At 46.7% G+C, this 24,446-nt stretch overlaps 1 protein-coding gene across 12 annotated transcripts in view; it reads left to right on the forward strand.

Moving 5' to 3' along the window:
• The window catches only part of GDPD5 (glycerophosphodiester phosphodiesterase domain containing 5), a 194,293-nt gene that overhangs the window by 128,907 nt on the left and 40,940 nt on the right, over positions 1 to 24,446 (forward strand). For all 12 annotated transcript variants that reach the window (XR_012585197.1, XR_012585198.1, XR_012585199.1 and 9 more), the window contains 4 exons: positions 12,535 to 12,638; positions 18,294 to 18,387; positions 19,062 to 19,121; positions 23,351 to 23,449. Coding sequence is in view for 7 of the 12 variants with exons in the window: in XM_074572293.1 (XP_074428394.1) it covers positions 12,535 to 12,638; positions 18,294 to 18,387; positions 19,062 to 19,121; positions 23,351 to 23,449 (357 nt within the window). In the remaining 5 variants the exon portion in view is untranslated. The remainder of the gene's footprint in view (positions 1 to 12,534; positions 12,639 to 18,293; positions 18,388 to 19,061; positions 19,122 to 23,350; positions 23,450 to 24,446) is intronic.

Raw genomic sequence — 24,446 nt, forward strand, 5'->3', positions numbered from 1 at the left:
ACCTGAAAAGACACTTGAGTAATGGTGGCACTCCAATTTGAGTCCAGCTCTTGTATTGGCTCTTGAGGTAGAGAGCAGTTATTTAGGACTATGTGGCCTTGATCCTTCAACAAAATCCATTTATTTGCTAGAGGCAGGTGCCTGGTCTGGTGGATATTTAGAGACACAAGGATAGTGTGCGCTGCAGGAAGATAAAATACCTATTCTGTCTTGCTGCATTTGCAAGTTTGAGGGCCTGGTTGTATTGGATGTCGCTGTGAATACTGTCTGAATGTAAAGCCTTCAGCACGGAGATTTACAGTGTCCTGTGGGAAAATGATAAATATCTTGTGGCAGGAAGATGGAGATGAGGTTCATCCACAGGTTGCTTAGCTGCTCTTGCTAATATAGCTTACCTTTTCTGAAAGCCCTGCATTTAAACTGGTAGGTGCTTTCTTCTGGGGTGAAGGCTTGAATTTTAAAGGAGTCATGGGGAAAGGAGTCTTTAGATGTATAGTGATGGGGCCAAGAACAGAGGATGGGCTCAGGGAGATTTCGCCATAGCCCAAGGGAAGCCGGTGGGCATCTGGACATCTGATATGTGTGGAGTTATGGAGGTACTAATGTAACTGGTTTGAAGTTGTTGAGGAATTGGTTGGATGGTCACATCAAATTGGTTGGTAGTGGTCAATGGATCAATGTCCAGATGGTGATTGGTGACAAGTGGTGTCCCTCAGGGGTCTGTGTTTTGAGCAGTACTGCTCGCTGTCTTCATCAATGACAGTGGCATCAAGTGTGTTCACAGCAAGTTTGCAGATGACACCAAGCTGGGTGGTGTGGTCGACACACCTGAGGGGCGGGAAGTCATCCAGAGGGATCTGGACAGGCTGGAGAAGTGGGCCCATGTGAACCTCATGAGGCTCAACAAGGGTCCTGCACCTGGATGGGGGCAACCCCTGGTATGGATACAGGGTGGGGAGTGAAGGGATTGAGACCAGCCCTGAGGAGAAGGACTTGGGGGTGTTGGTGGATGAGAAGCTCAGCATGAGCAGGCAACGTGTGCTGGCAGCCCAGGAACCCCCCCACAGCCTGGGCTGCATCCCCAGCAGCGTGGGCGGCAGGGCGAGGGGGGGATTCTGCCCCTCTGCTCCGCTCGGGGGAGACCCCCCTGCAGTGCTGCCTCCAGCTCTGGGGCCTCAGCACAGGAGAGACACGGAGCTGTTGGAGCGGGGCCAGAGGAGGCCCCGGAGATGCTGGGAGGGCTGGAGCCCCTCTGCTGGGAGGACGGGCTGAGAGAGCTGGGGGGGTTCAGCCTGGAGAAGACAAGGCTCCAGGGAGACCTTATAGCAGCCATCCCGGAGAGATGGGGAGGGACTCTTTATGAGGGAGTGATAGCAATAGGATGAGGGGAAACTGTTTTAAACTGCAAGAGGGGAGATTGAGCTGAGATCTGAGGCAGAAATTGTTGGCTGTGAGGGTGGTGAGCCCCTGGCCCAGGTTGCCCAGAGAAGCTGTGGCTGCCCCATCCCTGGAGGGGTTCAAGGCCAGGTTGGATGGTGCTTGGAGCAACCTTATGATGGACGGTTTTCTCCAGCTATGGATGTGACCCTAGATGGGGAGAAGATTGAAGCCAGCAAAGCATGGACCCAAGGTTGAGTTGCATGCAAATAAGAAACAAATGAGATTGCTGACTGGGGTTACGATAGCAGACTGGGATTCAGGAGGCTGAGGTCTGTCCCCGTCACTTGTTCCTATCCTCAGCACCCCTCCAGACTTCTGGGTTTCCCCTTTTGACTTTTCTGTATTGCCCAGTTTGCAGCTCCAGTTGTTCCAGTAGCATGGCTGGATGGGGGGAACTGGAGAAAGATGTCCATGTTCGTTTTTATTTTTTTTAATGTGTGTATGTGTGGTCAGATCCATGTGCTGTTGTTCTCCATCTGCTTGTGTGTCTCCTGACCGATGTGCTGCCAGGTTTTGAGAGGGGTCAGTCTCCCTTCTGTTTCCTGTGCCCAGAAATTCCAGCCTCAAGCTGAGATGCCCTTTAGCAAGAAATTGCTTTAAAATATTATATTTCCTATAAAAGGCTTCTGTTTCTCACAACTGGAATTTTTCTACCGAAAAAGAAAAAAAAGTGGGGGTGGGAGACATTGTCAAAAGGCTTCTTCCGCTCTAGTTTGATTTATTTATTTATTTTCAATGAATGAACAGGAGGTTTACTGTGCTCAGGAGACAGAGAATGGGTTAGGGTCTGCCGTGAAGACTAAAAGCCGTGAATTCCCAGAGGCGCTTTGACTTGAACAAGAGCCCTCTTCACGTCGGATAACTGGCAATTCCAGAAACTGGTTTTCCTCCGATTGCTCCTTCATTTCTAGCTGGGGAATGCAAGCGGCGCTGGGAGAGGCTCTCCAGCAGGCATATCTGCCACCTCGCATGGCATGAGTGGTGGCATTTGCGGAGGTGCTGGAGGGAGCAGACTGAAAGTTGAGACTCTTTAGCAGCCCTTGCACGCAATGTTATGGTGAAAATCCCCTCCGGTCATGGGGACTGGAGGTGGAACATGTTTCTGTTAATGCTGGTGGAAACAGACCCATGGACTGGATGGTGGGGAGATATTCACACTATCTGGTTGTAGGTGTTGAAAGTGAGAAGATGGTTTCAGAGGCTCTTTATAGAGTCAACAAAGAGGGCCAGCTTCCTGCAGAGTAAATTTAGATCATTTAATTGAAACTTTTGTTTGGAGCAAGCCTCTGGTTGACTCTACATGGTGACCACTATCGTCTTACATATGCGCAGATGACAATTCTTGTCCAGGGTAGCTATAGATAAATACACTTTCTATTTCCTCCGTGTGGAGCGATTTCCATGTTTTTTCAGTAGCTGGTTATATTTACTAGAAACAGGCTTAATGTCTCTGATCACAGAAACCTCTGACCGCACACAGATCCTATCAGCAGGTGAAATGGAAAAATAATTGTAATTAACTTGTTAGGTTGGATTATTCTGCATGATGTTTATTACAACTCTGTGCTAATGTGGAGAAGTGAGTCAGATGTTTTTATGGCTTGGGTTTGCACTGACTTTTTCCAAATGTGGGACCACAGACTGCTCAGTTTTTGGATTTGGAAGGTTGAAAAAATAAGTATTTAGAAGGAGGAAGGGGGTCTCTGAACAGTTTTGGCAGAATAAACCTCGGTTCTGCTCAAAGTAGCAATGAGACAAGGAGGGAGTCTGCTCTGCCAATAACATTTAATGACGAGTGATTTCCTGGTGCAGCATGAAAAATAAATTAACACCCAAGAGGAATGCAGAATTGAAAGGGAACCTGGTTTATCCACTTTCCTGAAATAATGAATGTAGCAATAAGAGATTTTTGGTTCAAAGCCAGAGTGCAGGGAAGTGATTTGGAGTTTTTCCTATTGATTTTTAGTAGGCTCGTCTGATCCTTTTTGCTGCCCTTCAGCCTCCCCGGTGTCATGCTGGCTTTCTGGTCGGTAGCAAACGCTACCTGTTTTTCCTGTCTTTGCTCTTGAAACGAAGGCTGGGTCTTTACAGTGGTCTATGGTGAAAGGCTTATTTATATTATTTTTTTTCCTTGCTCTGCAGTTTTAGGGTTTTTGGCTTCTCTTTGTAAACGTTAGTGATGATCTTTCTTGATTTGAGTCCCTCCAGGCGAAGGGAGATTTAAGTCTGAAGGGCATCAAAAACTGCTTGGTTTTTTTTTTCTTTTTCTTTTGCATTTTGGGGCCGTCTTTCAAAGAACTGTCTTCCGTTTTATTGAATATTGTTAAAAGACCAAGGCATCTGTCGAGCCAACTTATTAGAATTGTGAATGCAGGTCTATTCTTGCTGCCTTTTAAGCCCCTTTACGCTCTCTGTGAAGGGTTTTCATGGGGTGTTGTGAAAAAGAAAATTATGGTACCCCACTTGCTGCACTCATCCGACTTAAACTTCTTCCACAAAACAGTATGTTGTTTCCCATAACTGGTCTCAGTGGTGGCTTAGTATAAAGTTGTTAACACTTTCTGGCTTTTTAGTCTTTTAAAGGCAATATCTTTTAATTGGGAAAAGAAATCTGCTTTGTGCATCTCCTCACTTCCGAGCAATCGCAACCTCACCCCTATATGAAATCTTGCTCGCTGTGGTTTCAGCTGCTCTGGGAGAACTTTGGGGACCTCCTGCCATGGAGGGGTTGATGTGAGCGTCGGTGCCATCCTCACAGTTGGATGTGAATCAAAAGGGGGAGTGTCTGTTCCCATCTGTGAGCTGCCATGATTAGCTATCCCGGTATAAATAGGGGCAAGCTCCCAGCAGCATTACAGCAAGTGGCATTTGACTTCCTTCACTGGAAAGCTTCAAGGGATGCGCAAGTTGGAAGGGACCCAACTTCGCCCACGCTGATTGCTGGACCGTTGTTTGCTATGAGCTAATCCGTGCAGGAATGAGGCCCTTAATCCATCCAGCACTGGCATTTCCTCTTACCCATTCACAGTTCAAAGCAGGCTTCTCTCTTTCCAGTTCATTTTGAAACTTTACGTTGCTTCTGGATGCCAGAGAGGATGCTGGAGGTGGGGGGTTTTGCTTTAGAGGGGGCTCCTGCAGTTTTATCCCAAGGCCAGGAGATGTAGGCACGTCCCAGGGGTGCAGGTCCTGCTGCTCACTTGGAATGAGCTGACAGAGGTCTCCAGCAACCACCGCAGGTGGAGGAGGGCATTTCATGACTAGTGTCAACTGGGGTGACTCCAGCAACTTCAGTGAAGTGAAATGTCTATGCTCTGCTTCACCCATAGGCTGCCAGCAAACCAGCTGGATCTAGCCTTGTCTCTTCTTGTCTTTAAAATGGAGCAGACCTTTACAGGATCACAGAATGGTTAGAGTTGGAAAGGACCTTCGAAGATCATCCAGTTCCAACCCCCTGCCCTGGGCAGGGACACCTCCCACCAGACCAGGTTGCTCCAAGCCCCGTCCAACCTGGCCTTGAACCCCTCCAGGGATGGGGCAGCCACAGCTTCTCTGGGCAACCTGGGCCAGGGGCTCACCACCCTCACAGCCAAGAATTTCTGCCTCAGATCTCAGCTCAATCTCCCCTCTTTCAGCATAAAACCAATGCCCCTTATCCTATGGCTCCCCTCCCTCATCCAGAGTCCCTCCCCAGCTTTCCTGGAGCCCCTTGAGGGACTGGCAGGGGCTCCAAGTTCTCCGCGGAGCCTTCTCTTCTCCAGGCTGAACACCTCCAACTCTCTCAGCCTCTCTTATTTGATGAACCCTTTATTAAGCCTTTAGATTACTAAATTGGCCATTATCTTCCTAAAGAGAGCAGATCAGCACAGCATCAGGATCCGAATAGAACGTGATTTGAACTCAGAACAGAGAAGGAACATTTAACATCTTAAAATCAAGATTGCCCAGGGTGAGTCTCCATTGCTCAAAAGTGTCTATCATTGCATTTATGCCTCTTCTCAAGGTTTAAGTATTTTTTTAATAATTAAGCTGAGTCAGTCAGAAAGTATGTCCCAAGCCTTGTCTGGGGCATGCAGGCAGAACAGAGGGGTACAGCAGGTTGTGAGATCACATTAAGTTGCTTATCTACAGCTAAGTATATTCCCAAAGGTCAGTGAAATGCCCCCCCCCACACACACACAACCTGCTCCTCCTTTCTGCCCAGCTGGAGGAGGCAGCTGTATTTTCAGAAGGGACAGCACACCATTGGCTCAAGGTTAGATATTAGAAAGAAATTCTTTCATGTGAAGGTGGTGAGATGGTGGAACAGATTGCCCAGAGAAGCTGTGGCTGCCCCATCCCTGGAGGGGTTCAAGGCCAGGTTGGATGGGGCTTGGAGCAACCTGGTCTGGTGGGAGGTGTCCCTGCCCAGGGCAGGGGGTTGGAGCTGGATGGTCTTTAAGGTCCCATCCAACCTAAACCATTCTATGAATTATCAAATGGTCATGGTTCTGGCCTCTCTAGAACGGCACAGCGTTGAGTTGTGTCCACAATTCAGCAGAGAATAGTTGTGGCAGACAAATGTGTGTTAGCTCTGTGCGTGGCTTGTTTTGGCAGAGGATTGCTCTCTAGTGACAGCCAGGGAACCTCCTCTAAAGAAACTTTTTAAGTAGTACGGATCTGTTGATTGGTGAATTTCTGTGGTTTACAAATGGTATCACACTAAAGAGATGTCTTCCAGCGTATGTGCGATCAGCTAGAATGTAGAAATGGGTGAGAAACCTCATAGCTTCTAATATAGCAAGCTTAACTAAATTGAAATAGTCCCTGTAGGAGGGGTAGGTGGGAGTGTGTATGTAGTGTGTATAATATCTCCTACAGATCTTACGGGAAAGAAAATAATCTTCCTGAGCCTCTCTGCTTTCCTGTGCCACTGGTGCCAGGTGGTAAATAATGCTGCGACCTTCGTTTGTCTTGGGGGGTTGCAGCAAAATAGGCTGGCGCAAACTTCAGTTACACCGAAACTAATCCCCCAAATTGGAAAGTCTCTTCTGTGCTCTGTGATATAAAGTTCAAGGCTGTTTTTAACAAGTTAGATTAAAACTTCCTGCACAAGAGCAGGTAAAACACATGAGGCAACTTCACAGTTGAATCACAAACTGGTTCTTTCTGTGGCGATTTAATGTAATTTTTTTTTTTATTTTGTCATCCTTCCTTACTTTGGTTATGCTCCCACCTGACACGGCATGAAGACTGGAGATGCACAAAAACGGTGGAGAATGTGGATGAATCACTGATTTTTTTTTTTGTTTGTTTATTTGGGTTTTTTTAGGGATTCTGTGATTTTAAAAAAAAATAAATTAAAAAAATCAGTGACAAAGTGCAACTTGGCAATATGTCTCAGTCTTCATTTGTTTTCTTTTGGGGCTCTTCTGATTATGTCTGTGGATACCCTTGGAGTAAGAAATCTTATTCCCATTGTCAGAAGTGGCCACACGATGGACCTGAGATCACAAGTGCAGGGAGTGTAAGATGCCTGTTTTTAAAAGTGCTTCTGCAGTGCAAAATCTTCAACCTGTGCCTGACCCTTTTAAATATTCTCGCTTCAAGGTCACTTCTCTTATTTTAGTTGATACTCCCCTCATCCTTCTTTGGGCTGTGGCCATCTCAGTGGCTGTGCTCTGCCAAGACTTCACCCATCTACCTGTTGGCTTTTTTTGGGCGGGGTTGGGGTTATCTGAGCACATGGTACATGTCCTTTCTGGCCATTCAGCTTGAGGAAAAAGGCGACTCTTCATTTACTGCTTTCCTTTAAAATTATATGTCGGTATAACGACGTTAATACTGTTTTGTACGATTCTGCAAGACATCATGGATACATCTGCATTAGAAAGTAGCGTGGCCCAAGAGAAGAGGTTTATGGAAGGAGATAGTTGATACTGATATCCTGACATCCATGGTAGGAGCATTTTGGAGGTGGTGGTGTGGTCACTAAGGACTAGCTCTTATCTGGTCCTGTGGACTGAGTGTCCATCGGTGGTTGAGGTGCATTGATCAGAACTTCCTATGTTCCAGCTTGTGCCCGTTACCCCTTGTCTTGTTAGTGGGAACCACTGAAAAGAGTCTGGCTCCATCCTCCTTCAACCCACCCTTTAGATACTTGTAAATATTAATAAGGTCTCCCCTCAGCCTTCTCTTCTCCAGGCTAAAGAGTCCCAGCTCTCTCAGCCTTTCCTCATAAGGGAGATGCTTCAATACCTCAACCATCTTTGTTGCCCTAAACTTCTGGGTTCACTTCTGTAGCAAACCTTCTGGTTTAACTTCACCCAAAGGCCTTTAGTGAAGTGAACCAGAACACAGAAAGCAGGACAAAAGGGTGAGTTACTTCCAAAATACATCCTGATAGGAATGAAGGTGTTAATGCAGATGTGCTTGGTCGAGCTCATTTGCAGGACAATACTGAGTGCCGTGTGATCTTCAGGGGGTTAAGCTTAGTTGGGAGTAACTGGTAAGTAGTGAGCATGTCCATCTTATTCCCATGGAAAGAGGGAGAAACCAAAAGGAAAGTGTGGCGAAGGGAAGGTTTTCTAGAACAACTGCCAAAAATGTCAACGCTGACAACTTATAAATTCTCATGGAGCTGAAAATGTGGACACTTTTTCAAGCACCTTCAGACTTTCTAGTGGTTCTGCCTGAGTTTCTGTAGGTGAAGCGGCACCACTTCCTCCACCTACTTTTGTGGCTGTGATTGAGTGATCGTGATGATGTGATTTTAAGTCTTTATTTTTGGCAGTAGAAGCTTGAAGCTGTTGCACGTTGCAGATTTCACCTTGCTTTAAAGCATGTAGGGGGCTTGCAAAGTGGGGGCCTCTCAAGCTCTTCTGATGAGGGTCTGTTGGAGAGAGGTTGTACATGGGCTAAATCCAATATATTGCACATGTAGGTCAGATTCATGTAGGTTCAGATTCTGGTTCAGTTTATAGAATCATAGAATCCTTTAGGTTGGAAAAGACCCTTGGGATCATCGAGTCCAACCATCAACTCCACTCTACAAAGTTCTCCCTTACACCATATCCCCCAACACCACACCTAAACGAGTCTTAAACACATCCAGGGATGGTGACTCCACCACCTCCCTGGGCAGCCTATTCCAGTGTCTGACCACTCTTTCTGGGAAGAATTTTGTCCTAATGTCCAGCCTAAACCTACCCTGCTGCAGCTTGAACCCATTCCCTCTTGTTCTATCGCTAAGTACCCGTGAGAAGAGACCAGCACCAACCTCTCTACAATGTCCTTTCAAGTAGTTGTAGAGAGTGATGAGGTCTCCCCTCAGCCTCCTCTTCCTCAAACTAAACAGTCCCAGCTCCTTCAGTCGCTCCTCATAAGATTTATTCTCCAGGCCCTTCACCAGCTTCGTTGCCCTCCTCTGCACTCGCTCCAGCACCTCGATATCTCTCTCGTATTGAGGTGCCCAGAACTGGACACAATACTCAAGGTGTGGCCTCACCAGTGCTGAGTACAGGGGGACAATCACCTCCCTCCTTCTGCTGGTCACACTATTTCTAATACAAGCCAGGATGCTATTGGCCCTCTTGGCCACCTGGGCACACTGCTGGCTCATGTTCAGCTGCTTGTCAATTAGAACCCCCAGGTCCTTTTCTGCCAGGCAGCTCTCCAGCCACACTTCCCCAAGCCTGTAGTGATGCATGGGGTTGTTGTGGCCCAAGTGCAGGACCTGGCAGGTTTGTTCCCTGTTCTTCTGAAAGCCCGCTCAGAATTGTGCTTGAACTCACTGAAGTATGTCAGCCCTTGAAGAATTTGAGTGGGTTTTCACAAAATCAGCCAGGCAAATATATCTGGCAAGTGCACTGCCAAGGACAGACCAGAAATAGCTTTTGGAGAGCTTGACACAAGCTATGCTACCTGCATGGAAATGGGGTGGGGTGGGGGTGGAATATATATGGGAAAAAAAAAAAAAAAGCCCAGACATGTTCTGAAATGTTTTCCTTGGTTTGTTTATCAAATCAGTGTCATCCAGTGCATGAATACTGGCCAAGCTTATCCCATAATGACCTTTAAAGAGCTGGAGGATATTTTTATTTATTTTTTTTGTAGCAATGTTTGTCGTCAGAACTTGAGATACTTTAAAACCTCACTTGCCTTGCAAAAACCTGTCCAGTTAACCGATTCAGCAGTGATGCTGATAAGTGCAAGGAGGTTTTAGACCCAAATGGACTTGAAAAAAACCCCAGCAAACAAAATGGAAAGTGAGGTTTGGAAGCTTGGAGATCTGCAGACCTGAAAGGCATGCAGGAGAAAATAGTCATAGTCTGCTGAAAGGGTTCGCAATCGCTTTCTCCTGGTGAGTTTTGGTGGGATGGAGTGAAGTCGTGAGTGGGTTTTGTTTTGTGTGTTTACATAATCCAGGTGTTGCATGGGTGGATTTAATCTGAAGCTGCTTGGTTGGAAAGGGTTGGCTTGGCTGTGCAGTGGTGGTCGGTGTGGAGGAGGCTCATTGTGGAGAGATGTTGAAGCCTTGGTGCTGCTTTTGGGACTGGGGAAGGCTCCTGGTGGTTATGGAACTGACATAGGTGCTATCGCTGGCATCCTGCTACCAAAGGTGGGGTGCTTGGGGGGGGAAACTCCCATTCCATCCTCAGTGCTTTCCTTCCAGGAGCTCACCTGTGAATGTAGGCACGTATCTGTGCAGGAGGTGTGGAGATGATAGTCTCTGAGCTCATGGCAGAGCAGTTGGGCCATGTGGTTTTGAATGTACTTGATAGGTGCACTGTAGAAGTCCCTTTGTATCACCTTCTGGTTCATTTTAGAATCATAGAATTGCCTAGGTTGGAAGGGACCTTTCAGATCATTGAGTCCAACCATCAACTCAACGCTGACAAAGACCATCTGTAAACCATATCTCTAAGCATTATGTCTACCCGTCTTTTAAATCCCTTCAGGAATGGTGATTCCACCACTGCCCTGGGCAGCCTGGTCCAATGCTGGATAACCCTTTCGGGGAAGACATTTCTCCTAATATCCAATTTAAACCTCCCCTGGGGCAACTTGAGGCCATTTCCTCTTGTCCCATGGCCTGTTCCTTGGGAGAAGAGCCCGACCCCCCCTGGCTACCCCCTCCTTTCAGGGAGTTGCAGAGAGCGAGAAGGTCTCCCCTCAGCCTCCTTTTCTCTGGGCTGAACACCCCCAGCTCCCTCAGCCGCTCCTCACAAGACTTGTGCTCCAGACCCCTCACCAGCTCCGGTGCCCTTCTCTGGACACGCTCCAGCACCTCAATGGCTTTTTCCTGGAGTGAGGGGCCCAAAACTGGACACAGCACTCGGGGTGGAGCTTCACCAGTGCTGAGGACAGGGGGACCATCACTGCCCCAGTCCTGCTGGCCGCACTGTTCCTGACACAGGCCAGGATGCTGTTGGCCTTCTTGGCCACCTGGGCACACTGCTGGCTCCTATTCAGCTGGCTGTTGACCAACACCCCCAGGTCCTTTTCTGCTGGGCAGCTCTCCAGCCACCCTTCTCTTTAGCCCCATTCATCTGGAACACAAAGTCCTGCATGGGAATTAGGCACCTGGTGCTACTAGAGGTTTAATCTTAAATTGGATAACAAACTTGAGCTCAGTTGAAGATAAGTTTTAACCATAACCCCTGGCCCAGAATTGGGAATTTCTAGCAGAAAACATAATTTTTGTCTCGGCAGAAATTAAATAATTCCAGCCCTTTTTATGGCTTTCTATTTCTTTTGGCACTCTTTATGAGATGGAGCGTGCAAAGAAGAGCTGTATCACAAGATTGGTATCCAGGGTGATGCATGATGAAACATAGTCCACGCACGGTGCAGTAAATAGCTTCAGCCCTTATGATGGAAGGGGAAGGCAAAGAATAGTAGTGTTTCTTATGTCACTAAAACAGTGTTTATATTGGTTACATTGTTTTGCATAATTGAAAAGCCATGAGACAGTTCACTAGAGAAAAGGGCATTTTCAAAAGAGATTGATGGTGTGCCCATGGTCTAGAAGGGAATTATATCAGTAGAGTTACTCATGCACTTTTTCAATTTTCAACCCTTCTTGCTCATTCTAAGAGAGGATTCACTTGAATATTTTCCATAGCAAATTTATTTCAGTGTTTTGTTCCGAACAGACTGGATGCTGGTTGAAACCGAAACACATATGTGGACTGTTTAATGCCCGCAGAGTAAAAGCAACAAGAAGCCACGTGGAAATGGTGCTGGTTAGGGATGGTTTCCTTGCAACACTGTTCTCTTTGCGGATGTCCTTGTCATTTAGGATTTTACCTGTGCTATTGGAGTGGGGCACTGAACATACGTGTTCGGGATTTTTTTAATTCTTTTTTTTTTGGGGGTGTGGGGTGCGGGGTATTAGTTGAAACATTCACCCAAAACTGAATGTTGGTGCAAATATCTTTCATCTGATGCTCGTGTGGTCTCTCCTCCTGACGTATTATTTGTAAAACACTTACATATGTGGTGGTGGTGGGAATAAAAGTTGCGGATGGGCGGTTGGGCTCTGCAGGATCTGAGTGCCCTTGGGGGAAGGAGTTCGTGTGTCCGTGTAGTAGTAGCATCCCTAAACTGCTGCGTAGCCTTTGCTGTGGGGTAACTACTCAGTCATTTACGATGAACCCATGAGAGTAAGATCTCAAGTTGCATCTCTCACATGTGAATGGAAAAGTTAATTAAACAATTCGCTCAAAAAAAAACCCAACCAGAAACCAAAAAAAAAACCAACCCCAGCTATCCAGAAATGCTCCCTCGTTCCACAATCCCTGAGAACTGGAGAAATGGTGTCCCAGCCCTATATAGGATGGATCTACATCAGTGACCCCTCTGTCCAGAGCTGGGGAGCAGGGTTGTATCTCCCACCCCCTCCAGGGGAGAAAGGTCTGAAATCTGCCCTGAGAAATCATGGTTTGGGTTGGAAGGGACCTTAAAGATCATCTAGTTCCAACCTGCTGATATGGGCAGGGGCACCAAATGTCCTCCATCTGATCTCAACAGCTTCTAGATGAGACGTGGGACTAGGGTGGGGCACTGACCCTGAAATGAGATAGTATAAACACTGACTTCTCCTTCCATCCGCAGTGGGAGCGCCTCTGGTTCCTCATCCTCACCTCGTCCTTCTTCCTGACCCTGGTCTGGTTCTACTTCTGGTGGGAAGTTCACAATGACTACAATGAAATCAACTGGTGAGTAGAGTTTCCCAGTTGTGAGAGGGGCAAACCTTTAACAAATTTGGCTGCCATCGTAAGCCTCTAAGAGCTGTTTGACACTGGGTTGGATGCGTTGGCGTCCTTCAGATGCACTTGTTAATGACAGTAAAGGGCAAGCAAGGTGGGAAGTGAGACTGAAGGAGAACTTCTCCTGCCTGTCTTCACTGATAGATGTAATGTGTCCTCATGTCTCCATTGCGTGGCTGTAACGGAGCTTGGGGTAGGTGCGCTCTCTGGTGAACACCATGTGAAACCAAAGATGGTGCAGAAATCATGTAGAAGCTTTCGGGTTGTTTTTTGTTTGTTTGTTTCTATGGTTGGCTGTTTTTGGAAGTGGCTGAGCAATTTGGCTGCAACTTCCCACAACATATAAATGACAAGAATTCGGCCTGAAGCAGACATGGGTGTGGAAAATGTTGCGAAGTTGGAAGGAGCTGAAAACAAGCTTTCCAGTGGGATGTGCTGGGGAGTTTAGGGTGTTGCCAGCTCCCCACAGTGCTGGAAATTATTCTCCCTTTTACTATGTCAGCAGCATCTTAAAACATTTTGACAGTACCTTGGGCTCTCTTCTAACCAAACTGCTTTGACATCATCTTGTAGTCAAAGATAATATGTAAAGCGCATTTTAAAACCCAGTGGGTAGTTGATCCCTTAAATAAATCATTTGCTTTAGTTGTTGCAGTTGTGTGAGGGAGAGTGTTTGCTAACTGAATGACATGAGCTGTCTCCTCCCAGGAGTGCGGTTTTTGTTTTTGCTCAGACCCACACTCTGAGAACCGAAACCATCACCATTAGTCTTTATAATACGAGCATGAAAAAAAAAAAAAGCCTTTTTTTAAAAGGGTGTTTTACAACTCCTCTTTCTTTCGGTTTATACCTTCAGTAAAGGATGTGAACGCTCCTAGCCTGCTCCAATGCAGAGCTAAATCTGTCTCAGCTCAATGTTGAGAATGGGCTAAAAAGACCTCATGCAGAGATGAAGCAAAGCTCTGGGGGTGCTGTGACTGGGCATTGCAGCCACGGCACTGCAAAGTTTGGGGTTCCCAAATATTCATGTAGGAATGTGGTGGTCTGCTCTGGATGTAAGAGGTATTTGGGCTTTAAAATGCCCACACATGTCATTCAAAGCCCCTTCCCCTGCTGTGCAACCTGGTGTGAGCAGGGTGCTAGAAGCACTTTTGGATTGATGACACGGGAAAAGCAAGACCTCTTCTGCACAAGAGTCATGGAAGAGGCTCTCTGGATGCCAGATATCAGGGCTACATCTGTTCGAGCATTGCCATTCAATGCTGAGAATGGGCCAGTGCTTTGTATGTGCTGTAACCTCAATTAGATCCCTGCCCCACGCACTGGCACCAGAGGTTGAGGAGAACAGCAGGGATTCTGAAAAACAGCCTGAAATGCTGCGGAAAGGCTGAGAGGGAGGATGATAACATTAGGGCGAGGTTTTAATTACAGCCACGCCGGTTCCAGGCAGAGAGGAAACAATTTCCACTGGGTCCGTTCAGGCTGAGCCTGGCCCTCTTCCCTCCCAGCACAGATGTGTGGGCTCCGTTTAAACAGAACACTTTTCAGCCAGATGGGGTGTAAAGGAGACGAAAGCATCATTTTGGTCCCAACAGGGCTGTGAACCTGTTGGTGATGAGATGCAGTGGGGTCCTGGCTCTTAGAAACTCCACCTTTGTGGTTCTTCAGCGGCTATCACTTCTGGGCATTGTTTGTGGACAAGGTTTCTTTGATGCTTGTTCCTGTTGCCTTTCTCTCTGCTCCACTGATTTGTTTGCAAGCCATGACCTCTTTCAGACTAGAGGGAGAGCTCTTTGGGGCAAATTCCACCTCTGCACAGGACTTAGCACAGCGAGCTACTGGCAGGGGCTCTCTGGAGAAGCTAGGACAAAGAATTGCTGTCACATTGGTGTGATGAGCACCTGAGCTTGTTCCTGCCCTCTGAAGCTCTTCAGAGGCCTTTGTCCCAGGTCATGCGCAGGCAATTACACTACACTTCTTTGACCTGTCCCACCACAGTAGGTAAAGAAAGACTGGAGGCATGTGTCCAAACAGCCCCTCAAAGGAGGACTATTGCCAGCAGTTGACTAGATTGACTGAATTCTTGAAACACGAAGGACGAAGACTTCCCCCCCATCTTTGGGCCTTGTTCCAGCACTACACCACCCTCTGTAAGGAGAAGATTTTCTAATCCCAACCTCTTAGGGCCATTTCGCCTTGTGACAATGTCTGTCCCTCTTGAAGAGTTTGATTTTATCATCTTCATAACTGTCTGTCAGACAGTGTGGGTGCCAATTAGATCATCTCATAGCCTCTTCCCTGTGAGCCTAAACAAGCCCAGCTTCCTCAAGCTTTCCTAGTAAGCTATGTTCCCCGGGTGCCTCACAATCTTGGTTTGGTAGTTCTGCCCTGGACCCCCTATGCATCCTCCTTGAACGGGGAAGCCCAAACTGGGGCACTGTGGTGCTGGTGCCACCTCACCAGTGATGAGCAGGAGGGTCTCTTGGTCTGCTGGCGACACTTCTCTTAATGCCACACAGTAGTTTGACTTATTCACAGTGGAGATACCGTGTTGGCTCATTCAACTTCATGTCCTCCATAACCCCAGGTCCTTCATCCTTCTTGGCAAGGCTGTTAGCATGCTAATGGAAAGCCTTGTTATTCTAGTTGAAACTACAATGTGTTGCAATCCCTCTCTTCTGTGTTCTTTTGGCTATAATGGTACTTGGAACCTGAATTCATTAGGATGTTCTTCGTTTCTTTACCCAGATGTGCAGAGCTCTGCTAAATGCTGATGAACATCTGCCAGAGGTGACTGAAGAGGTACCAGAAACCTACAGATGAGCATAGCAAATCCTGCCTGCGGTTCAGGCAGCGTGTTCAGGCTCCAACAGTGGATGGTTTAGCGATGGTTTTGTCAGTGTTACGTTGATGGTTGGACTCCATGATCTGAAAGGTCCCTTCCAAGCTAGATGATTCTATGATTCTACGCACAGATCTATATAAAACCAAACTGATCTAATTAAATTGTGGCAGTGGTAGGGTTTACCTACATAAATGTGGCAATTTGACCCTTAAACTTGTAAAGGCTTAAGGGACTATTCTGGGATTGAAATGGGCTTTAGAAAGACAAGGCAAAATTATAGCCTGGCATGTATTGCTGCAGGCTTTTTACCTTTTTCTGCAAGGCTGAATGTGCAATGAGGTCCTTGTCGGTGAAAAGGCTTTGTGGCTCTTAAATAATTATTTTTTTTTTTAATGTATTGCTTTGGGCATTTCTTTGTGGTGTCTACTCTTAATTGCATTATACTATAGATCCCCAGTGTGCAAGCTATGGACTGCAACAGAAAGCTCAATGTTGGTTAATGAAGGATGTGGGAGATACTGTAATTTGTGAACCTGGCTGTGTTCCCTCTGGAGCAGAATTATAAATGCAAACCTGTGTAGCAAATTTTTTCTTCTTTGGTTGTGGAGAAGGCTCGTCTGGTTCATAACTACCATGGAAACAGCATTTTAGAACAGTCATTTGCACATCAAGTGAAGACCTGACACTATCAGAGGGCCACTTGAGGGGACATCAGAGCAGAAACTTATGTGTACTGAAGCTGAGCTAAGGAAGCTCTTGGTCATGGCATTAGCAAAGGCTTCAGAGGAGCCCTTTCTTCTTTCTTCCCTCTTTTTTACTAACAGCATGTCTGAATCCCTCCAGATCCCTTTTGTTATGGATCTTTGAATATTTTCTAAGCAGAACCTTGATGTGGGTCATGTTTGTTGAGCCCAAGCATTTGCTCTCCAGATCCTACATTAGGAGCTTTACTCCTGGACAGAATAGATGGGGCAGTTGCCAGACCAGAGTTTGTGGCTGATCATCATCCACCCCATAACCATCTTGTCCTTGCTGTACCAATCCAAGTCAACCTAGTGATGTGTTTTTTCTAAAAATCCACTGGAAAAAGTTTTAATCCAGGTCAGGTTTGAACTCCCAGAAGTTGCAAGAAGGGTTCTGGGATTTGGCTGTCTGTCTCCTGGTGTGGTCAGGCCTGGGTGCTCTTCTGCATTTCTGGCCAGGGAAGGTAGTAGACTGAGTCTATCTTGTGTCCTGCTGCAGTTTTGCTGCAATGTGCTTTAATGACTCCAGAATTCAACTCCAGGACAGTTTTACTGGGAAACATATTGCTGTTTAAATGCAAATTTGACATTTGAGACCCTCTACCGCGTACAAGGGACAGTGTCTCTTACCATGCTGCTGCTGTGAATAATGGTCAGCTTCACCTGGTGCTCCTGTTCATAAAGCTTTCGTTGCCCTTTGGCTTTATGAAAGTGATGAGGAGAGACAGGATGCTGAGCTGGATCTGCCCTCTGAAATGCAGGGTTAGAAAATCTGATAACTGAGAGTGGGGAGGATACCTGGATAAACAGAGGAGAGAAGAAAATCAGCTTCAGCAGGAGGATGAAGGCTACTTCTCTGCCTGTTGGTTGGAGAGGTGGAAGGGGAAGACCACTGCAATCTCAAAAGCTAAGGCAGGGAATGAATATGGGTTTCTCTGTTCCTAGTGCAGTGCTGTGGCCACTGGGCTATAGGAAGAACATTTGGCTTCTGCGCTTTTGTGCTGCTAAGTCTTGACGAGGTGGCAACTGTTCTGTACGTGTGCAGGGAAGCTGGTGAGTGATGGCCTAGAGGAACCAAAGAAAGCTAGGCTGGAGATGTACCAGTAGCGTGTCATCTATACCTCAGTACCACCCTAACCTTGCTTCAGTTCCTGCTTTGATTGTCTAGTGCATCAGGACACTGCTGGTGCATCAGGTCACTGCTGCTGGCTCTTGCCAAGGTTGGATCACAGAGCCGTTGAATGACCCGTCTCTTAGAGCTTTAAGGTAAACAGAAGGACCAGGACAAGGGAACCCACTGAGCCAAAGAAACCCCATAGGCATCCTTCAGGCTGGGCAGATGAACCCTTCAGTCAGTTGAAGATGAGAAGGTCAGAAGGATGCGGTTCCTCTAGCCAGCCCCATTTGGGGAAGTTCTGAGCACAACTCCTGACAGTCTCTACTCAGGATTAGACCTTTACAGTCTATTGGAATGGGCGACTGTCTCTGACAGGTACAGGAGAGCCAGTTTCTTCCATCAGCTTGTCCTTCTGCAAAGTGTTTACATCTTAAGTATATAGCACAGTTCTGCACAGCAACATTGATTTTTTTCATCCCCTGTCCTCGATACTATCTCTATATTGTATTTATTAGTCTATGAGCACATGGGGCAGCATTGGATCTAATGTTTAGCCAACCACCGCCACATGTGGGGATACTTTTCCCTTGTTTGTATGGAATACTTTTCTGAAAACAAGTTCTGGTCCTGTATGACTCTTCTTTTTTTTTTTTTTTCCAAAGTAACGTTTCTGCATTTGACATAATTGCCTGATTCCTCTTTGCAGAGTTAATTTCCCATGAGGGATCAAAGCACAAACACTGGATTTTCTCTCAAAGTGACTTGTTCTTTTTGCTGCGTATCTCTCATCTGTACGGTGTAAAGGGAAAGGTCCATTTTCTAAAGTTTTTGTCTAATCCTCACGAAGTTGCTATGGTGTTGAATCTCTTCTTAATCTGTCCTTCACGCTTATCTTTCAGGTTTTTGTATAACCGAATGGGATATTGGAGTGACTGGTCCATTCCAATACTCGTAACAACTGCTGCTGGCTTTACGTACATTACAGTGTTACTGGTGAGTGGAATAAAATGCAATTTCCTAAAGGCTTGTGTGTTTGTTTTAAAAAGGGTATGAACTTCTCAGTCCACCTATGACTTGAGCAATTTTCCTTTCAGAAGCGATTTCTCTCTCCCTGTCTCTTAGTCCTAAGTCGCTAAAATAAATGGAAAGTGGAAAAACACATGGTCTTTGACCTCAGATGATCAAGAGCAAAGATAGAGACCCTGATACTGGCAGTGCAGCTGGCCTGAGGAGAAGTACAGCTTTTATTTCCCTTAGTATGGCCCCAGCCCCTCTTTGATGTATCTGCCAATCACAAGTACAAGTTGTTTCCACTCATCCCAGGGTGCTGGGACCTTTAAGGTGGTGTCCATTGAGGTGGCATGCCAGTACCCACTACTGCCCCACGTAGTCAGTGTTCTTCCTGAGGTCCTGGGAGTTGCATACCCGTGGGCCAGGTTCTCCAACTCCCTGCCTCTCGGAGGCTGGTCTTTCCCTCCATGTCCTTGGCTTTGGAGAGGATCTGTATGTACAGGTGAGCTAGGTGTTGTCTGCTGGACCCATCCTCAGCTCTGTTTTCTTCCCTGGCCTGTTGGGTTGTCTTTTGGGGTGGTGGTGTGTTCCTGTATGTGCAACCACATGATGGTTGTGATGTGTCATTGTCTGACTCTTGATTTCTTCTTTTCCAGATACTAGCACTATGTCACATAGCTGTGGGACAGCAAATGAACCTGCACTGGCTTCACAAGGTAAATGGCTCTTCTCAGCTTGGGATCGTGGAATCACAGAATTTCAGAGTTGGAAGGGACCTCTAGAGTCCAACTCCCCTGCTAAATCAGGATTGCCTAGGGCACATTACTCGGGACTGCATCCAGGCAGGTCTTGAAAGTCTCCAGAGAAGGAGACTCCACAACCTCCCTGGGCAGGCTGTTCCAGTGCTCTCTCACCCTCACCGTAAAGAAGGTTTTTTTTTTTTCTCATATTTGATCGGAACTTCCTATGTTCCAGCTTGTGCCCGTTACCCCTCGTCCTGTTACTGGGAACCACTGAAAAGAGTCTGGCTCCATCCTCCTTCAACCCACCCTTTAGATACTTGTGAACATTGGTAAGGTCTCCCCTCAGCCTTCTCTTCTCCAGGCTAAAGAGTCCCAGCTCTCTCAGCCTTTCCTCATAAGGGAGATGCTCCAGTCCCTCCATCATCTTTGTTGCCCTGCGCTGGACTCTCTCCAGTAGTTCCCTGTCTCTCTTGAACTGGGGAGCCCAAAACTGGACACAGCATTCCAGTTGTGGCCTCACCAGTGCAGAGCAGAGGGGAAGAATGACCTCCCTTGAACTGCTGGCCACAGAGGAAAGGAGCAGGATCTCAATAAAACAGGAGTCTAAGGGAGAGGGTGGTGTATGTGGTACTTATCTTCATGGTGTTTTTGGGAAGAACATAAACTTCAGATGTCTGTGGTATATGTGTCCTCATCTCGGAGGACTGAGCAAATTTCACAGTAGGGGCAGTTAAAGCCTGGGGACAATAACTGTGCTCCGTGGTTGGTGAAATGCTTTGGGGTACCTGCTGGCAGGGGGGCCACTTCTGGAGATTGAGAAACACTGTGTCATTAGAGCAGCTGGACTTTGGTCTTGGCTCAGTGAACCGTTATGAACCTCTCTGGTGCTCCTTTCTGTGGTGAACCCATCCCTGGAGGAGGGGCTGAACAGATGTGAAGCTTTTCAGGACGTGCTTGGAGGAACCGACTGTCGAACAGCCTCGGGAGAAGATGTAGGTGTTAAACCTGGGGGTGTGCAATGTGCAGGTTGTGATTTGCTGAAACTTAAGGAGGTCCTGATTTGTATGTAATGCAGTTTGAAAAAAAAAATGAAAAAAAATGCCATGAAACGTAAGAGAAGATGCAGATCTGATGTTTGGAGCACAGAAGGGGAGAGGAAGGGTATGTAGCAAGCTGCAGGGGAGAGATGGTGCCAAAGAAAATAGCTTGGCAGGATTCAATTGTAATTGGCGTTCTGCTAATAGGTAATTAAGGGACCAGTCCCAAATCTGCTAATACACAGCTCCTCCTGAAATTGGTGGTTCTGCACATGACAAGGTCTTTCAGGATCAGAGCCTGAACAGATGTACCACGGCCCAGGACAGGGAGAGCACAGACCTCCCCGCCCTCTCTTTTTTTTTTTTTTTCCCTAGAAACTATAGAAATTCTGCTTCCTCGGGAGGAGGGGATGCAATGCAAAGAGGGGGTGGAGGCCGTCTGACTGCTGCTGGAAAATAAATTGTTGATTTTGGGGTCTAACATATGTTTCTTCATTGAGGGAAATGATATTTTTCAGACACGCTCCAGGTGGCTGGTGGGTTTGGATGAGTAAGTCTGAGATCAGTTTGGTGGAGATCGGTTAGTTCTTGCCTACAGAAACCTACTCTTCCTTCCCTTCTTCCAAAAAAGTCCACCTTTCATCACAGCTCTGATGTGTTGCTCCATCTCTCTCTTCCCTTCCCCACACCTCCCTCGGCTTTCTAAGGACGTTTAGATAAGAGTCTGGATGAAGTCAATATTCTCTGCAACCGTGCTGAATTGCTGTCAAATATAGATCAAAACACGTGGGAAAGGCTGGTATGTGCAAATAGCACAATTTCTTCCAGTTTTCTCCCGTAATCCTGCAAAAACAGCTGAGGATCGTAAGCCAAGTTGGGAGATGCATGGGGGGGAAGGGTAAGGAGCAATAAATCGGAGCTGATGGGAGGAAGAAATTTAAGACTCGTTTAGGTGTGGTGTTAAGGGATATGGTGTAAGGGAGAACTTTGTAGAGTGGAGTTGGTGGTGGGACTCGATGATCCCAAGGGTCTTTTCCAACCTAAAGGATTCTATGATTCTGTGAAATGATAAAATGGAGATACACTTGACCACCTCTGTGCTGCATAGGGCAGAAATGTCAAGGGGAATTAGGGCTGTACTGGAGAAGTCTAGTTGATAAGGTCTTCTGTTGCTGATGAATTCTGAGTTCAACTTGGGGCAATATAAAGTGGATGAAAAGTAGATTCAATCTGGGTTGTGTGCTGGGGTTATGCTCTGGCAGGTGGCCCAGAGGTCTGACCACCAGAGGATGGAGGAGCAGAATGACTACTGTGTGCAGGGCCTCATGGCAAAGTGCAGTTGTCCACTTTGTATTGTGGACAGTGGGCAGTTGTCCACTGTGTATTGCTTTGTGCTTTATTATTTCAGAGTCCTTAATGTGGAAATATCTTGAAATAGTGTGGCTTGCCACTGTAGGTTGCTGGGGGATGTCTTTTAAGTAAGCAAGTAAATCCCATCCTTGCTTGAATGTGCAGAAATGGGTTGGTAAGGGTTGAAAGTTGGTTTGGATGCGGCTTCTTGGCTCAGGGATCGTCTTCAACCTGGAGCAGCTGGATCTTTTGCCCCCTTCTGCTGCCCCATGTGCTCTGTTCATGTTCTCCAAAAGGTGGAGGCTCGGGGTAAGCCGCTGCTGTCCTATGGATGCCTCTTGTGCTGTTGGCAGGTCTGTCTGTGGGCATCTAGGAGAGGAACAGCAGGTGGGAACCGAGGGCTAAACTAGAATGAGAAATCATGTCCTTATGTACAAAAATGATTTCCATAAACATTGGGAATGTGGGGGGTTTTGTTTGCTTGTCTAAGGTATTAAGTAAATCTGAAATCAGCCTAGAGATGTCCTGTGCATCCTAGATGATTAGATCACTGTTACGTATTTGTTGGCCTTTTCTGCCCAAGTCTCCCACGCAGATTTCAGATCTAGACAGAACATGAGATCGAGACACAGAGCAGCAGCATCCTTTTAATCCAGCAGGCATGTGGTACAGCAGAGACTGAGATACCAGATGGAGAGGCGGAGGATGGTGAACTATTTTTTTGACAGACAGCCCAGATTTTAGGTCTTTACGGCTGGAGTTATATCTATGACAGTTTTTGATGGTTTGAACTTTTTACCTTCAAAATGGAGGTGACATTTTCCTTTTGACTGCTCTGCTCTGACTTCTGAGTGCTTCTACATGGAGAGGGAGGCTGGGGGAACTGGCTGATGGACTGGGTCTTGTTCTACCATCTCAGTTAAGCCACTGTCATCCAGAGCCTCCTCTCAGGCTGCAATATCTGTTATAACTGCTCTGTCAATATGGCTTGGATGCTGACTGCACAGTTGTTGCCATTTCAGACACAGGTGAGGTCACGTCCATGCGCAATGTTGCACTGAACCATCTCAGAGATGACTGCGTAGTGATGGGGATGACAGCCACGCTTGCACGCGTGTTCACCCTTTACTGACAAGTGCGATGATCACTGTCTGTGTGTGTGTGTTCAAGTTTCATCCCTGAGCAGAAGTGTTGGAGAGTCAAGTTGGGCAAAGTTTGCCAACCTCCCGTAGCACTGGTGCATCACAGTCTGTTGCAGCAGGCCAGGAGAATCATAGAATGGTTTAGGTTGGAAGGGACCTTAAAGATCATCTAGTTTCAACCCCCTGCCCTGGGCAGGGACACCTCTCACTAGACCAGGTTGCTCCAAGCCCCATCCAGCCTGGCCTTGAACACCTCCAGGGATGAAGAATCCACAGTTTATCTAGGCAACCAATTCCAAGAATCTGGGATCATCTGCTCAAGTTGCTTGTCAGAACCCAACCTGTGTTTAAGCTGTTTCTGGTCCAGTTAGTTGGCAGGGCAACCTGGCACCTGGTCTTTCCATACCATTGGTCACTGTGTGAAGAACATGAGATCATCTGTGAGATGTGTCCTCCTGGGACTATTTAACCCAGTGTTGTATGTTCAGTGGTGGAAAGGGGAGGTTATACTGGGACAGCACACAACCCCAACCGCTTTCCTTATGGGTCCTAAGGCTTAGTTGTTTTAGGCCGTTTATCGCATACAAAAGATTTCTCTCTCCATTTCCCAATCTGTAAAAGGTCTCTGATAATGATTGGATCCAGTATGTAATTACTCTCATGTTTGTTGCAGATTGGCCTCGTGACAACCTTGATAACAACCGTGGTGACCATGTCATCGATAGCACAGCTTTGGGATGACGAATGGGAGATGGTATTTATCTCACTGCAAGTAAGTTGTCTTCAAGGATGCTTCTCTGGGTGGGCAAAGGGGACAGTGCAGCAACATGCCATGTACTTTGTGTCTTTCTGCTGTGTAAAACCCTGTCTTGACGTTTATCACTCCTAAAATGGAAATCTCGGCAATGAGAAAATTTGCAACAAAACTCCCGTGGAGTCTTCAAGGCCACCATATCACTTTGTCTCTACCTCCTGGGCTCTTTCCTTTAAACTCAAACCACGACTTGGCTGCAGGGTTGGAGATGGAAAATACTGAGGCTGGGTGTGACTCGGAGTTGCTGGATGGGAGAGGGCAATTCCTCTGCTTGGTTTGGCTAGTCGTGCTCTGGGTCTTAGTGTCCACGCTTGGAGAATCATGCTCTTCCCAGTCCTAGGGGAGGCATACTCTGGGTTTGTTTTTACATTGCACATAAATTTATATATATCTAAAAAGAATGCAACTTCTGTGCTCTAGTCCTGTTTTAAGAAAGACTTGTGGTATGCTGCAGGGCTATTATAAGTTTTAGAGGAAAATAGTTGCATACTGTTAATTTCTTGATAGACCTGCTCTCTGTTCCTTTTTTCCTCTTCATCAAAAAGAGGTCCCAAAATATTTTGCTGGTGATCATTGCTGTATATTTGGGAATACACAAATATACGTAAATACAGGAGGGAAAAAATAGCATTCGCACAAGTGACTAACATTTCTCTCTCAGAAGTGCTTCCCTTTTCTTGTTGTTTTTTTTATTTTTAAAGAGTTAGGCAAGCAATTGGAGAACAAAAGCGTGACTCAAGACCCATCTCAGTCTTTCTTTCATGGTGATACACTGTGGTGATACGCAGTCCAGTGCGTTCATAGAATCATAGAATAGTTTGGGTTAGAAAGGACTTTTAAAGGCCATCTAGTCCAACCGCCCTGCCATGAGCAGGGACATCTTCAACTGGACCAGGTTGCTCAGAGCCCCGTCCAACCTGACCTGGAATGTTGCCAGGGTCGGGACATCTACCAC

Source organism: Larus michahellis, chromosome 1 (assembly GCF_964199755.1).
Source record: "Larus michahellis chromosome 1, bLarMic1.1, whole genome shotgun sequence".
NCBI classification, from domain to species: Eukaryota; Metazoa; Chordata; class Aves; order Charadriiformes; family Laridae; genus Larus; species Larus michahellis.